This window comes from Leptodactylus fuscus, chromosome 10, assembly GCF_031893055.1.
Source record: "Leptodactylus fuscus isolate aLepFus1 chromosome 10, aLepFus1.hap2, whole genome shotgun sequence".
NCBI lineage: Eukaryota > Metazoa > Chordata > Amphibia > Anura > Leptodactylidae > Leptodactylus > Leptodactylus fuscus.
In genome coordinates, this window is record NC_134274.1 from 43610366 (window position 1) to 43627472 (window position 17107).

Below are 17107 nucleotides of genomic sequence, written 5' to 3' on the forward strand. Positions count from 1 at the left end.
TAGAGGTTCAAAGATGTTTTGTGGTTGTTTTGCTGTCTCTGGCACATAGTGCAATGACTGTGTGCAAGGCATCATGAAATCTGCAGATTACCAAAGGTTTTTGGGTCGCAATGTCAGAAAGCTGGGTTTACGTCCTAGGTCATGGGTCTTCCAACAGGAATGACCACAAACATAGTTCATAAAGCACCCTGAAATGGATGGAATCAAATTGCTGGAGTGTTCCAATACACACAAAGGAAATTAACGTATATACTAAAACGTGTAATTCTCTGGAATAAATACCTCATTTTTTTTGAAAAATTTTAGGGGTGCCAACTGTTACGTTTATGACTGTATATAGGTAAAGAAGGGTCAGCCATTGTTAATTTTGTCATGTCCCATTCTTTATTCTCAAGGGACATAGGTGGCCACCTGAGGTGTCTGGCAGTAGCATGTTCCTCTTTCTTTATTAAAAACACATGCGCTCCTAGTTTATGTTCTATTGAACAGATTTAATCAGTGGCAGAGTAAGGGTAAGGGCAGAGGTCACCTCATTTTCTAAACCAAAATATGGGTAGCTGCGACTGGACGCCGATGCAATGCACCAGCATCCAGTCGCGCACTCTGCTCCGGATTAAGACCAAATAAATGGGCCTAGTCGGGAGGAGGGATTGTCTTCAGGCAGATTGAATCCACCTGAAAGAATGAGCATGTTGCTTCTTTTTACCGGGAGCCGGAACAAATAGCTCCCGGAAAAAAGAACTGACCGGCTCACATTGATTTGAAATCCCTGAAATCTGTGTCAGCTCTTAGATGGTGCAGATTTGAAGCATCATTTACATCAGTAAACCAGTGTTAATGATCATAAATCTGGCAGAGCCTATCACCTCGCCTCTATCATGGCCCCCTAACCGTTACCTCCTGCAGGAAAGTGGTGAGGGCGGCAAAAAAATGCCACCCGCAACCATTTTTGTCGTAAGTTGCAAACCCCACAAGTGTGACACACATTCTTAATAAATGTGCCCCTAGTGTCTGGACATTTATCACTTACCCACAATACAATGTCTAATTGCTAAAGGTTCCTATAATAGGGATCACAAGACACCCCACTTTCTCATTCCCCTCATAGTAAGGACGACACGCATGCACCCTCACCCTGCTGGTCCATTTATGTCTATGAGGCTGAGAGAAACAACCATATCCAGCTACTAGATTCCTACTATTTCAATTTCAAGATCTCAGCTTGCAGCTTTTTAATGTGAACCTGGTCATGTAATGGATACACAGGGGCAGACCTGAGTGCAGTTACATTAGGGGGCATTCACACGATGTAACGCGGCGCTGATTCTAGCACGATAACTCACGTAAGTATCAGCGCTGCAAAACAGAGTCCCATTGAGTTCAATGTGTTATGCGTGTTAAACGGAACCCATTGAATTCGATGAGATTCTGTTTTGCAGAACAAGTTATCGTGCCAGAATCAGCACCGCGTTACTCCGTGTGAATGCCCCCTGACAGTAGTCGCAGCTGTTTAATGATTTAGTATCCAAATATTTCTATCGTACGTCAACCAATGTCAATTAAACCCCCAGGGAATAAAAAACAAGTAAATAAAAAATATATCAATAATTCATATATCTTCATTACAAAAGGTTTAAACGATATATAACAGACAACCTGTCCATAGGATAGACTAGTGTATGATCACCCGTAACAAGTTGCAGAACAAAAGGGGAAGTTACTATGTCACTGCAATAAAGAAACATCCTTGTATGGGTAGTTATAGGACAGCTCAACCCTATGCACATGAAACTGCAGTACCAAGTACAACCAGACCCGTTTGATCATGGCTCTGTCGGCTACTGCAGCGGGGGTCACTGTCCCTTTCTTCAGCAGAACATGGGGGTCCCAGAAGCTGGATCCCCCCTGAACATGAAATAATTACCTATTCTGTATATAGTCCATCCATGTAATATCCTAGAGAACTCTTAAGTCATTACCTAGATTTCACGTCTGGCATAATATTATTATATATTATATATATATATATTATTATTATTATTATAATTTCTCTTATTTTAGATGACCCGAATCTTCAGACATGTTCCGTTCATTCACGTGACCAGGACAGTGATGGTAAGGAGATATTTACTTCTCTTCCTAGGCCACGCTTAGTGCTTTGAAGTCCAAGTTGCAAACAACCACCTACTTATAAGTTGAAGGCCAGCTGTCCATTATAAGCATGGAATTATTATTAGAAAATGGGAAATCAGATTTGCTCAATTTAAGAAAAAGATGTTGTAGGAGATGACATTATCTCATTCCTTTACCACACTATCTAATTTCCCTATTCTGGCACTATTATGGATCACTTTTACACACCCAATCCCCTTGTGGTTCTGCTGAACTTTTTTAATATGCTTCCCAACCTTAGAGATTGATTGACAGGCTGCTTTGTGCCTACATAGAAGCCAGTGGTTGACCCGAGGGGGAGTAGAAGACAGAGGGTGCTCTCATGAATACACTGGACACAAACTATGTCCTGTGTATTCTTTCAGTACTTCTAGTGATAAGGTCAAAGCCGTGTTTATGATAAATTGACCAATAATCCCAAGTAACCATCGTCATCCTAATTAATTAGGCTGAGTGTCAGGCGGTAAAGAAGTCACACCACTCTGTATGTTGGTATTCGTTCCTCTCTCAGCTAAGGAATGTGTGCTGACGCACTTTTATTTAAGACCACGGGGGTTAAATAGTAGCAAAGAAAGTAAGAGAGAGAACAACAATGTAAGTTTTCATATTCATTCCTGATTGGTATGGCACATCTCAATCAAACAGAAAAAGTTTAAGCAGTTCCATATATAACCAGCTACTCCTGGTCCTGCGCGGTAACCTTGGGGAACTGTCTTCTGGCAGAAAGCCAAGCATTTGTTTTTTTCTTGCACCCATCCTGGGCGCAGGCGCCATCTTATCATATAACATTATACCAGTTTCAAGCATAAGCAACTATATCTAGCATTCAGCTTTTAAGGATAACAATGTTTTTCACACATTACATGATTATAACCTTTACATTAGTAGTCAAAAGGGTTAGTGGTATACCAGTCAGTGGTTGACTACAGCAGTCTTGTGGGTAGATAGGAGCATCATTGCCAAGTAAACAAAGAAAAGTGGGGACCATCTCAGCAGCCGGACTGGACTGGTGTGGGATTTAACATGACTTTAATATATATATTTAGACATATTTTTATGATCTTGAAACTGCTGACTATATATGTCCAGGTGGTCCACTCTTAACCCTGCAAAGATATGCTTACATGCTTACAGAGCTAAGCAACTGCACAAAATCGTGTAGCCGCAGAAGCGGGGTGCCAGCCAATACAATTGCTGGTCCTCCCATAGAGAAAACAGAAATAATTTATTGCCATCCCTGCCATCTTGTCCATTGTGTTTTGTGCCGACTCCCCTTCCAGCCTGACAATCACATGATCAATTGGGGACTAGGAACTGTATAAGCTGCAGGATCAGTTCTAGCCCAGTCTCCAGTGACACAACAAGATGAGTCACCAACATAAAAATTAAAGGAAAAAAGGAAGAAGGAACTTTTTCTTTCTTTCATAGAACCTATTGCTACCAATGTATGCAATTTTTAGGAGCTATGGTTTATGTTTAATTACATGGTAAATTCTATTTTTCTCCCCTTCAGGTACAACAGCAGCAGCCTTGGCAATAGTGGCCTGCATTGTTGGAATCCTATGTATGCCTCTCATACTAATCCTGGTTTATAAACAAAGAAAATCAGTTGCAAGCAGAAGTACGTATGATAGATAAGAATAGGCTATGATGTAATGAAACTGAAATATCCCTTTAGCCATGGTTAACCGTGGCTTACTATTTGGGACATTTGTGGCATATCTGCTAGATGCAGCTCCCTCCTCTTGGTAATGGCTGCACAATATTGCTATGCTGTTACTGGCACCTGGACACGCTGAATAACTAGCTATATACATGTATACATTTTCCAAAAGAAATGAGACGTTGGAACTGTGACTGTACCCAATCTGTATTTTCATTTATAAGCAGAGACATATTCCAGATATTGAATTACTATACAAAAACGGTTAACTTTTTCATCATCATTGTTATCACCATTATTCGCTCCCGTTCGGTGTACACCTGATATTGCTGAAAACTGCACAGATTAAAATTTTACATCTAAGGGCTCGTTCACATCTGCGCCCCGGTCTCCGTTTTGCAAATTTCAGTTTCCTGCCCGAAACTGGACAGGAGATGGAAACCTGCAGTTAGTTTTCAAACCCATTCATTTGAATGGGTTTGGAAAGTGTCCGGCCGTGAGCGCCTGTGAGCGTTTTGTGCTCTCCGCGGCGAAACCGTTTTTTGTTGTTTTTTTTAACCGGACACAAAGTTCTGCATGTCCAACTTTGTGTCTGGTTAAAAAAACAAAAACAACCTGTTTCGCCGCAGAGAGCACAAAATGCTCACGGCCGGACTCTTTCCAAACCCATACAAATGAATGGGTTTGAAAACTGACTGCAGGTTTCCGTCTCCTGTCCAGTTTCTCGGGCGGGAAACAGAAACCTCCAAAATGGAGATCAGGCGCAGGTGAGAACCCGCCCTAACCTGTCCTTAGGAAAGGTCATCAATATGAGATCAGTGGAGGTCCAACACCAGGGACCCCACTGATTAGCAATTTAAAGAGTCTGCACCACTTAGGTAGGCATTGCAGCCTCTTCTCGGAACACCAAGCACAGCGGTGTACACCGCCTAGGGGCTGTACTTGTTATTGCAGCTCGGCCCCATTAACTTGAATGGGATTGAGCTGAAAACAGGCCATGTGGTGAATGAAAGTACCATCACTAGCCTGTGAAGTGGAAACATTTACCCAAATAATTGCTTCGAGCAACTGATATTTAGGGGTCCCTACTGATGAAATACTGCACACCTATTGTAATAAATGGGACCAGTGATTTTACTGTGCAATCAGAAGCTATTCACTTCCGTATAAAATGAAATTCTACAGATTTCAGGCGCTTAGTTTTCTCTAATGTTTTATTAATAGCAGAAAAACCCTTTCATATCGGTCCCTTAAATTTAATGTTAGCATAATGAAATTATTGCAAAGATTGGAAACAGGAAACTAGAGCATGTGATGTGAGCAAACACAACTAAACTTTTATTTCTATTTCCTAGGAGCGCAGGAGCTAGTGAGGATGGACAGGTAAGAAGACCTATTATGTTTGTAAACTGCACAGTTATGCCTATATGGATATAGGGTCAGGGGACACACAGAGTGTGTGCCTACATAGGCAGTACGGAGACTTACAAGTCATTCCTGCTCCGCTAGGGATTATGGGTAAAAAAAAACATGCAAATCTATTCTCCTGGATGGAATTAAGAGAACAGAGTGCACTCTGTACTCTGTGTCCCCTGACCCTAGTCTATAGTCTATCACTCTGCCAAATCAGTATCCCTACGCTATGCTGAGGATGGCCCAATAGGCCGAAACAGCGCTGTCCATAGCTGGGAATCTGTCCCTTTTGGGACAGAAATACTGATTTGGCAATTAAATCCACATCATGATTAAAAGACTATAACTGAGTCGTTTATGATGTTAAAGATGCTGCCCTCTATAGGGTGGTGTACAGAGTGCACTCTGTTCTCCTAATTACATCCAGGAGAATAGATTTGCATATTTTTTTACCTATATGGATATATTACTGCTGACGCTGGGTTCACACCTGCGTCTGGGGTCTCCGTTCTGTGGTTTCCGTCTTCTGCATGCCAGAAGACGGAAACCACAGACCGGGTCCGGCCGTGCGCGGCGGTGAGCGTTTTGCGCTCTCCGCCGCGAAACCGGATTTTTTTATCCGGACACAGAGTACTGCATGTCCGACTCTGTGTCCGGATTATAAAACCCGGTTTCGCGGCGGAGAGCGCAAAACGCTCACTGCCGCGCACGGCCGGACAGCTTTCTCACCCATTCAAATGAATGGGTGAGAAAGTCTCCTGCAGGCTTCCGTCTCCTGCATCTGTTTTATGCAGGAAACGGAAACCTGCAATAAGGACCGACGACGCAGATGTGAACGAGCCCTAAGAAGTTCAATGATCAAGTGATTTATATATTGTAATGTAATTGCTATGGCGCCCCTTATCTGTGCATGCAAGCTGTATACAGTGCATGTATACCCCTGTACATGAAGGAATAATATGCTGTGGATTCAGCAGTCATGTGATACATCATGGGACTGTCACCTCCACATCCTTACACACAATACGTAATACTGGTTAGTACACGTAATACATTTTCCCGTAGAGAACATTGCGAGCTGGCCCTGGAGCATGTGCAGTAGCTCGCCGGAGGGAGTGCTACTGCGTACGCATGTGACTTCAATAAAAACTGACGAAGATGGAGGCGGTGAATAAGCAGGAGGAGGGGGGCTTGGAGTCAGTGGTGGGCGTCCAGAAGGTATGACGCAAGGGGGTGCACGGAACGCCCACCATGCACCCTGGAGCTGATTTGCTTATCAATTTCTATGTTAATTAACAAAAACAGGGGGTTCTTTCTACAAACGATGAGCAGCACCAGAATAGCCTTTTTATTCCGGCATATCTTTAGCTAAAAACACGAAAATCTAGTGATTGAGACCCTTTAATGGCGAGGGCGTGCACCTACACACTTCCTGTTCTCAGGATCAATGGAGGTCTCAATGGTTAGAACCCTATCGATCAGCAACTTTATTCTCAATCCTATGGATAGAAAATAAATATTTTTTTATGGTATAACCCCTTTAAATGAAACGTAGTACAGCCACCATAACATACAGTATATACCTCAACATGAATTCTATATTTCTTTCAGTGAAGCAGGTGTTGAAGGCATTGAAAACCCGGTCTTTGATGACCCCCCTGTGGCAATTATTGAGCAGAGGCCTAGACTCATTTTTATGAACAGTCGTCAGCAGTCAGATTCAGGTCGCCATCTGCTCTCTGAACCCAACACTCCTCTCTCCCCACCTGGACCAAATGATTGTTTTTTCCCTTCACTTGGTAAGTTTGTATCTGGTGGATCTGAGATGTATATGTACTGCAAAGTCTTAGTTAGACTAATAGAATTTGTCCCATGTTTGACTATCTTGTGGGAAGGAGGATTTGTGTGGTTTAGATCTATCATGTGCTGACTTCATAGAGTTACTGCACACAAAAATAATTAAAACTGACCCACTAGGGGGACTTCAGATATTGCCCTGAAGAAACACTTTCTTGTGTAAATTTCCCTTGTAATACAGCCTCTGCTGCAAATCTACGGGTTAGTAGCAGTCTAGCTAAGACCTCAAAGATTGGCCCTGGGAGAGCCAAGACGTGCCAGAGAAACAGATTGTGAATGGCTGTGTGGTTTCCAACAAAACTGAAAACGTCTCATTCTCAGTTGTTCCCAATGGTGGTCTATGGAATTACCCTCACTGTTCCTCAATTTTTAGCTGACCCTCCCATCGCTCAAAAGTTTATATAACCCTTAAGCATATGTATTTTGTGAACATGTTTGTGCCATTTACAAAACTTACTTATCACTTAAAGGGATCCTATCATTAAAACTCAATTTTTTCTGCCTAACACGTAGGAATAGCCTCAAGAAAGGCTATTCTTCTCCTACCTTTAGATGTCTTCTCCGTGCCGCCGTCCAGTATATAATCCGTTTTTTGTCGGTATGCAAATGAGTTCTCTCGCAGCACTGGGGTCGGGCCCCAGCACTCAAATGGCACTGGGGGCGATCTCAATGCTGCAAGAGAACGCTCCAGCACTGCCTCCATCTTCTTCAGGAACGGGTCTTCTTTGCATCTTCTTCCGGCGGTGGCTTGAAACTTCTAGGCCTCGGGCAGCTGACTGCGCATCCCTGACAGCCACAAGAAAATGGCCGCTTACAATACTGTGTAAGTGGCCATTTTCTTGTGCCCGGTGGGCATGCACAGTCGGCTTTACCCTAGGCCTACAAGTTTGAAGCCACCGCCGTTTGAAGACCCCTTCCTGAAGAAGATGGAGGTGGTACTGGAGAGTTCTCCCGCAGCATTGGGAATGCCCCCAGTGCTGTTTGAGCGCTGGGGACCACCCCCAGTGCTGTGAGAGAACTCATTTACATACAGACGAAAACCGGGATTTCTACCGAACGGCGGTGCGGAGAACACATCTAAAGGTAGGAGAAGAATGGCCTTTCTTAAGGCTATTCCGATGTGGTAGGCATAAAAAAATTGAGTTTTAACGATTGGATCCCTTTAAGGTGGCCGCACCCAGAAAGGCCCAGTACATCTTTCTAGATAAGAACTGGCTGAGAACCTCACTGCTACTTATCAATGAGATTCTACAGACAGATTTTCAAGCCTAAGTAACAGGATTTCTACACCAACAGGATCTTCATGTTCTCTTTTACAATGTCTTTCAGAGCCAGTGCCAGACTCCCTTGATCCAGTATAAGAAGCAAGAATATCTTCCATTTTTCAGAGAAACGACTACTTTGTTGACTTATATCAAGTCTGAGCACTTTGCCGTCTACTCTAGAGCCATCTTTTACGCTGTGTAAAATGCAGGACAAAATCAGATTTCCTTGTGAAAGGACTATAAATCTGGACACATCATCCTAACCTATCCTGAATTCTACAGAACTGGACTTTACATCAAGACCCATCTATAGTGAATGTGGTCTGCAAAGTCACCCTACAGTGTCTATGGTATCTATTGCAGGCGATAAGTTGATGTAAAGTTGTAGAAGAATACGATGCACATACTTTTATAAAATATACTTTGTACAAAGAGTTTTAAAAAAATGTTTTTATATAGGATAGTTTATATCCAGCATATTCTACTGTACAAAATTACTGGATACATATTTTATATATACGTTCTTTAAGTTAATTCTAAATGCTGAAGCAATATCTGTGTATCAGGGTGAAGCCTATTGAACCAACTTAGTTAGATCTCTCAGGCTCACCTGAATGTATTGATATTTTCCCCATGAAAATTAATTCCTCTGTTGCATAGATATTCATTTCGCAATATGCAGATGGACAGTCTTGAGCACAGAGGGCATCATGGTGGCTCCAAACTTCTATGCTCCACATTGCTATAATAAACCTTTCTTCCTCCCTCATTTCATGTAAGGCTAAGTTCACACAGGGATTTTTGGTCAGGATTTTGAGGCCGTATTCGCCTCAATATCCTGACCAAAAAGACGGCTCCTATTGAAATCAATGGGAGCCGCTCAGGTCAGCGGAACAAACCGGCTCCTGGAAAAAGAAGCAAGATGCTCATTCTTCAGGTCGTTTCGCCTCACTATTTGGCCTGAAGACACTCCCCCCTCCGGACTAGGACCATTCATTGGGCCTAATCCGGAGCGGAATACGCGACTGGATGCCGGTACAGTGCATCGGCTTTCAGTCGCGGCTACTCCATCTGTACTTACCCTAACAGGGTCAGGTGAGGTTTCAGCTTAGCTCTCTTGCCCTGTCAGTTGAAGGGATGAGGGAGGGCATTCCTGGGCACTTTAGAACAGAAAGCCGCCCTCAGAGCTCCAGATTTCTGATTCGCATAGTCTGAAATAATTGAATATCTCTACAACGGAAGCATGAATTTTCATGGGTGAAAGAAAGCGGTACATTAAGGTGAGACGGATCTATCTAACCGGGTTGTTGGTTTACCACCACGCTTCACCCTATTGACAGATTCTACAGTATTTAAATGGTAAATGAGGATGACGGGGCACTAATATAATATGTTTTTATGTTAGGGTTGATGGATTAATATTGTACCTAGTAATATGCACTGTATCGCACATGAAACCATTGGAAGAATATACACTTAGGCCAAATATTGGTAAAATTGGGAAGGGGGAGGAGGGGATGCAACAAAACTTGTACAAGGGAAAGTCAAGTAGTCACTCATCCAAAATATTCAAAGTCCATTTTTTATTGTTAAGGGATCTGATTGGTTTTCATGGGAAACTCCTTTGCATTCCCCCTTTGCCCCTTCTATATATATATATATATATATATATATATATATATATATATATATATATAATCACAGTTGGGAAGGAGTTCCTCAAATTACTGATTTACTGTGCAGAACTCGGTAAGTTGGTTTTCATTTTGAACATTTTTGGAAGAAACCCTCAGAAGTGACAACCTTTACCTCAATATTGTGTCTCACACTTCTTGAAGTTAAGCACATATACCAAAATATTATTTTATGCATAAACCAGAGCTTCGCTTTAGGATAATTCTCAGATGTTTTTTAACACATCTATTTAGTCATAGTGTTTTGGCATAAACTATTGTATTTTTTGTCTTTCCATGCGGTTTTATATTTCACGAAGTTGTAAGGATATTAAACATATCATATTTACTTAAAGGGAATGTATCGTACATATTTTTGTTTCCTAATCCAAACCAGATAGTAAACAGATTACTTTTTCCTAATCTTTATTTACTTAGATTTTTTTTATTCTAGATTTTCCATTTTTTCAGTATATTGTTATGGGGGAAACATGAAGCATAGAGCCAATAGTCTGGACATGTCCATTGAGGTTTGTTGGAAGATTTTCTAGAATTTTAGATGATTTTTTTAATATTAAAGTGGGACAAAGCAAAACACCACAGATACTTAACATTTTTGAACTTAAACCATTGCTTTAAGCAATTGATCATTCTTTGATGTCACATTCCCTTCGGCAGTGCATTAATGTCAGTATGTATAGTGAAAGGTTACTTAAAACCCTGTAAACATACAAGTTGCATTCCATAAAACACTGTATATAGGAGTCTCTGCTTGATATGTAAATGACTGAATTTCACATGACTGAGCAGCCAAATACCTATCTGCTATAGATGTAGCACACCACTTTAAGCTATATCCCGGTGTCTGCAGTCACCGATCTAGTTAAAACACTTCCAGCAACTTGGTTGTTGTGTCCACCGCAAGTCACACGAGCCCTGCTGTGGACAAGACAACAAGAACACAGACAGAAGTCTGCTACTCGGCACATGACGCGATGACGTCAAAGCATTGAGACACAGACGTCCTGCACGTGCACAAGCAAGGGCCGGCAACTCTGTACATCAGAATCGCTGGTAGGGGAGTATACAGTAACATTTTTTGTTTTATTTTTTTTAGTGCAGTTGGTAGGTATTTTAATAGTGTTAGGAGCAGTAATTATAACTATAAGGGAGGGAATATTATGAACATAAGGGGGGTCATTTATATAAGGGTTATTAGGGGGCATCATTTATATTAGGAGTAGAAATGAGTAGTATTCGAGTAATCGAGTAGGTATTTGATAGAATACTATGGTATTCGAAATACTCGTACTCTTCGAATACTACTAGCTATTCGCAGTAAAGATTCGATTCAGAACCAGCGTTGATTGGCCAAATGCTATACACTGTATAGCATTCGGCCAATCAACGCTAGTCTTGCAGCAGGCTCGTCTGAGCGCACAGCCAGCACTGCTACATCTCGGCATAGGAATGCATTAACCAGCGTTGATTGGCCGAATGCCATACAGAGTACAGCATTCGGCCAATCAACGCTGGTTCTGCCGGAGGAGGCAGAGTCTAAGATCGGTCCACAGCAGTCTCCATTCTGGTCCGATCTTAGACTCAGCCTGCTCACAGACAAGCCTCCAGCAGAACCAGCGTTGATTGGCCGAATGCTGTACTCTGTATGGTATTCGGCCAATCAACGCTGGTCAACGCATTCCTATGGGAAAAAGTCAGCTCCCGCATATCGCAAGCTGACAGGGATCCCAACCAGATAGAGCCCCAAAGAGCTGGGTGAGTGACATTCCCACCTACATAAAGGTAATCCCTAGCTAACCCTGCCTGTACATCTATCCCTGTCTCACAGTCACATAGTTCACAGTCTCATATGAACCGGATATTAAATCCACTATTTGTATAAATTGGAGGTCACCTGAATTAGCCAGCCAATTACTTTTTCCGATTTTTTTTCGATGCCTCTGTTGTCGTAGTTCCTGTCCTACCTCCCCTGCACAGTTATTGGTGCAAAAAAAGCGCCAATAAAAAGCGCGGGAAGGTGGGAGGGGAGTCGAATTTTTAGTGAGTTTGCCACCTGGTGTTCGACTCGAATCGAACATCTCGATCGAATGCTGTTCGCTCATCTCTCATAAGTACCAGTAATATGCTTCTTGGTCATAACTTGTAGAATGTTATGCATTAATTACATGCAGCATATATTGCACTTGCTACCTATTCTGTGCTTAGCAATAACCTTACCTTTATATACTGTGACTCATACCTCAATAGCTCATAAGACAATACCTTAGTTGTTACACACTATTCTATTATGTAATGAAAATATGACTGAATAATGAGGTCACAAATTCTATAACTATAAATTCTCTAGATTATAAGACTGCAAACATGATGATACTTGAAAATGTGCATATGGCCTTCGATACAGTCAGTCTTTGGAGTACAAGTATCAAGTTTGAATTAACAATAGTTATACATGGATAAAATAATAACATAATGACATAAGACTTCAGAAGAACGGGAAAGGAAGTCCTTTTAGGAAGTGGAGTATTATAAATGATGTCTAAGTGCGAGGTTGTGTTCAGAAGCAATTATATATAGGTGGTGAAATTGCTCCACACCGGAAAAGATACTACTTTACAGGATTCGGAAATAAAAATCAGATAGAGATAATACAGAGGATATCCTAAAAGTTAACAGAAACTGACCAGCCACACCATCTGACAGCCAGAACTTTTATCCTTCCTGAGATTCACTACGTGTCATAAATTACCTACCCTAACTACTACTCTCCATTCTTTGATGGACAGCTCTTTCATAGCCTTTAACAGATTCTATGTTTATTTCTTTTGGGCAGAGCCGACTGTGCATGCCTGCGGCCATTTACATGAGCGTACTGTGCAAGCGGCCACAAGAAAATGGCCACAGGCATGGCAGAACCAACTGCGCATGCGTCCCATTTAAAGCCAGAAGAAGCTATCTGAAGAACACGTTACGGAGAGGAAGCTGGAGTGTTCTCTCATACCATTGGGGATGCCCCCAGTGCTGTTTGAGCGCTGAGGACAGCCCCTAGTGCTGCGAGAGAACTCATTTGCATACCGATGAAAACTGGGATATCTACGGAACAGCAGCATGGAGAAGACATCTAAAGGTAGGAGAAGGATAGCCTTCTTAAAGGGATTGGCCACTTTCAGACCAATATTGATGAACAAATGTACAATAAAAAGATAAACAATTTTCCAGTATACTTCCTGTATCAATTCCTCACGGTTTTCTAGATCTCTACTTGCTGTCATTCATTCTGTTACGTCTAGAGGATAAAAGTCTGACCATGGTCATGTGATTTACGGTCCATGGTCATGTGATGAGCACACAGGTGCCGCTTGTTACAGTCACAGCACAATAATCAGACAGCTGCCTGGTAACGAGCTGTGCACCTGTGTGCTCATCACATGACCATGGACCATAAATCACATGACCATGGTCCGTAAATCACATGACCACGGTCAGACTTTTATCTCTACATGTAACAGAATGAATGACAGCAAGCCGAAGTCTAGAAAACCGTGAGGAATTGATACAGAGAGTATATTGGAAAATTGTATATCTTTCTATTGTACATTTGTTCATCAATATTGGTCTGAAAGTGGCCAATCCCTTTCAGAAGGCTATTCTTCTCCTACCTTTAGATGTCTTCTCCATGCTGCTGTTCCGTAGATATCCCAGTTTTCATCGGTATGCAAATGAGTTCTCTCGCAGCACTAGGGGCTGTCCTCAGCGCTCAAACAGCACTGGGGGCATCCCCAATGGTACGAGAGAACACTCCAGCTTCCTCTCCGTAACGTGTTCTTCAGCTAGCTTCTTCTGGCTTTAAATTGGACGCATGCGCAGTCGGCTCTGCCATGCCTGTGGCCATTTTCTTGTGGCCGCTTGCACAGTACGCTCATGTAAATGGCCGCAGGCATGCACAGTCGGCTCTGTCCAAAAGAAATAAACATAGAATCTGTTAAAGGCTATGAAAGAGCTGTCCATCAAAGAATGGAGAGTAGTAGTTAGGGTAGATAATTTATGACACGTAGTGAATCTCAGGAAGGATAAAAGTTCTGGCTTTCTATTGTACATTTGTTTGTCAATATTGGTCTGAAAGTGGCCAACCCCTTGGTTATTCATATATGTTAGCAAGAAAAAATGCAGTTTTAATGATAAAATCCCTTTAACCCTTGGCGTTGCATTCATTTAATTTCCAGAAAGGAATGTGCAGCCGATAGTGAAAATTGCAATTTTTCCATAGATGCGTCATTTCAGTACCCGATATGTTGTGCCCAACTTGTGTCAGCAGAGACACACACTCCAAAAACTGTTAAGCAAGTATCCTGGGTCCAACAGCTTTTAGAGCATTTGTCTCGAATACAAGCTGAGCACAACTTATTATGCACTGAAATGAAGTATTCCTGGAGAAATTGTCATTTTCACATTCACCCTTACCACATCAGCGGCGCATTAATTTCTGTAAATTTAATGTAATGGTTGAGGGCTAAAAATGCTCACTGTATCCCTGGATAAATTCCTTCAGGGGAGTAGTTTCCAAAATGTGGTCAGGTGTCAGGGGGTACTGCTTTACTGACATTTCAGGGTTCTGCAAAAATGTAATGGCATCCAAAAAACAAACTGTCTAAATCCATGCTCCAAAAAACAAAATAGCGCAGCTTCCCTTCTGTGTCCGGCTGTGCTCAAACAGCAGTTTATACCCACATATGACATTACGTATGTTATCCTGGGTACACCAGTGTCATACATGTGGCATAAACTGCAGTTTGAGTACGCAGCAGGGTGCAGAAGGGAAGGAGCGCAATGCAAATTTTGGAGTGCATATTTAGATGTTTGGTATCTGGATGTCATGTCATGTTTGCAGAGCCTATAAAATACCAGTAAAGTGGAATCCTCTAGGGAGTGACCCCATTTTGAAAACTGCACCCCTCAAAGAATTTATCAAGGGTTGTATTGAGCATTAGTTGTGCAAGCTATATTTTCTTTGTTTTTCTGGTGATGAAGCCATATGAGGGCTTGTTGTTTGCAGTATAAGATGTATTTTGTTATGACTCCATTTCTAGGTGCTTATAACTTAATGACTAAATTTTATTAACTCTTTGATTACTCATTATTTCCTTGCTTAATTATTATTTTTTTTTACTCATACACTTCACTTCTTTTTTTCAAAATTTTCTTTTTCCTTTTACTTTTTTAGTGATGTCCCACTAGGGGACCTGACCCAGCAATGCTCTGATCACTGGTTCATCACTATAGACTGCAATACACGTGTAGACACATAGGCGGACTTCCTCACTTCTGTGTAGGATCCACCAGGTACTGGGGGCTCCCAGCAGCCTGGGGTCACTGGCCAGACCTCAGGCTCAAGAAGATACATATGGGCACACCCCAATCTTGCTGTGGGGGGTCTCGAGGGGGACATTTGGCATGGTGGAACCCCATTGATGCCGTGGTCATGTTACAGCTAACACCGTCTTGGACACTAAGGGATAGATAGAGTCATACTGAGCACTTTTTTCATTTTTCTTTATCCTACTAATATTATAAGTGTGAAAGTTTGTGTGTTTGGATGTTTGTGAGTTTGGATGTTTGTTCCTCAATCACGCTAAAACGCCTGGACGGATTTGCGTGCAATTTTCCACAAACATAGTTTTCCCTTAGGATTGAGTCACAGGCTACTTTTGGTGCCACTAAACAACATGGCTTCCTAGCAGGAGACTCACAAAAGCAGGACTCCTAGCCCCAGCTATAGACTCACACACACTGCCTGGCATTTCCTGCCTCAACCTGCCTGCACACTCCTTACTGTCACCTCAGGAGTAGCCCTCACTCTACTCACTCACATTTACATATAGCTTTCCACTACACATCACAGACATACACACTACAACACATCACATTGTCTGTACCACGACATACACAATACAACACATCACATTGTCTGTATCACTACATACACAATACAACACATCACATTGTCTGAATCACTACATACACACTCACACACACTGCCTGGCATTTCCTGCCTCAACCTGCCTGCACACTCCTTACTGTCACCTCAGGAGTAGCCCTCACTCTACTCACTCACATTTACATATAGCTTTCCACTACACATCACAGACATACACAATACAACACATCACATTGTCTGTATCACGACATACACAATACAACACATCACATTGTCTGTATCACTACATACACAATACAACACATCACATTGTCTGAATCACTACATACACACACACACACACTGCCTGGCATTTCCTGCCTCAACCTGCCTGCACACTCCTTACTGTCACCTCAGGAGTAGCCCTCACTCTACTCACTCACATTTACATATAGCTTTCCACTACACATCACAGACATACACAATACAACACATCACATTGTCTGTATCACGACATACACAATACAACACATCACATTGTCTGTATCACTAGATACACAATATAACACATCATATCACATTTGCTAGCCCACCAAACTTTTTAAAGCACTTTTACAGTTTCACACGTCTGTGTCCGCCCAATTCTCAAATCACCGCAGACGAAGTCGCGGGTAAAAGCTAGTATTCAAATAAAAGTTATGTTTTATCTCTTTTCTGAGGGATTAACAGCTCTGGGATTTATGGTTCCACCCTTTGTGAAAATACATTTTGTCATCATATCCAGTATACCCAGAAGACCGACCTGAGGAGGAACTATCCAAGGGAAGTCTAAGTGTTCATGAGTAAAGGGGAAGAGCTTAGGGCAGGACCTTATGCAATGTAAATAAGTTCCCAATTCAGCCTGACAACTGAAGTAATTTGGTAGCCATTCTATGCAATGTAACTGGTGTGTAGTAAATACGATGAAGGATGTGAAACTGAATCAGGAAGTCCCTAGAACTCACCACAGTGACAAGCATAGTACAACCTTCCTCCTCAGATCCATCAGACCAAGTCTCCACCCAGACAAAGCTCTGTTATATGCAGGGCCGCTTTAACCATAGGCCAAACGGTGCACTTGCACCAGGCC

The 17107-nt window shown here is 42.1% G+C and overlaps 2 protein-coding genes across 2 annotated transcripts in view; one reads left to right on the forward strand and one right to left on the reverse strand.

Annotated features, from left to right (window-relative positions):
- VSIR (V-set immunoregulatory receptor) overlaps nt 1-10291 on the forward strand; it is a 33021-nt gene extending 22730 nt beyond the window's left edge. Inside the window, exons 3-7 of the mRNA XM_075258452.1 lie at nt 2062-2115; nt 3686-3793; nt 5191-5218; nt 6860-7047; nt 8435-10291. Of these exons, the coding sequence (XP_075114553.1) occupies nt 2062-2115; nt 3686-3793; nt 5191-5218; nt 6860-7047; nt 8435-8466 (410 nt within the window). The 3' untranslated portion in view covers nt 8467-10291. The remainder of the gene's footprint in view (nt 1-2061; nt 2116-3685; nt 3794-5190; nt 5219-6859; nt 7048-8434) is intronic.
- The window catches only part of CDH23 (cadherin related 23), an 832275-nt gene that overhangs the window by 125026 nt on the left and 690142 nt on the right, over nt 1-17107 (reverse strand). The gene's annotated exons all lie outside the window — the stretch shown is intronic.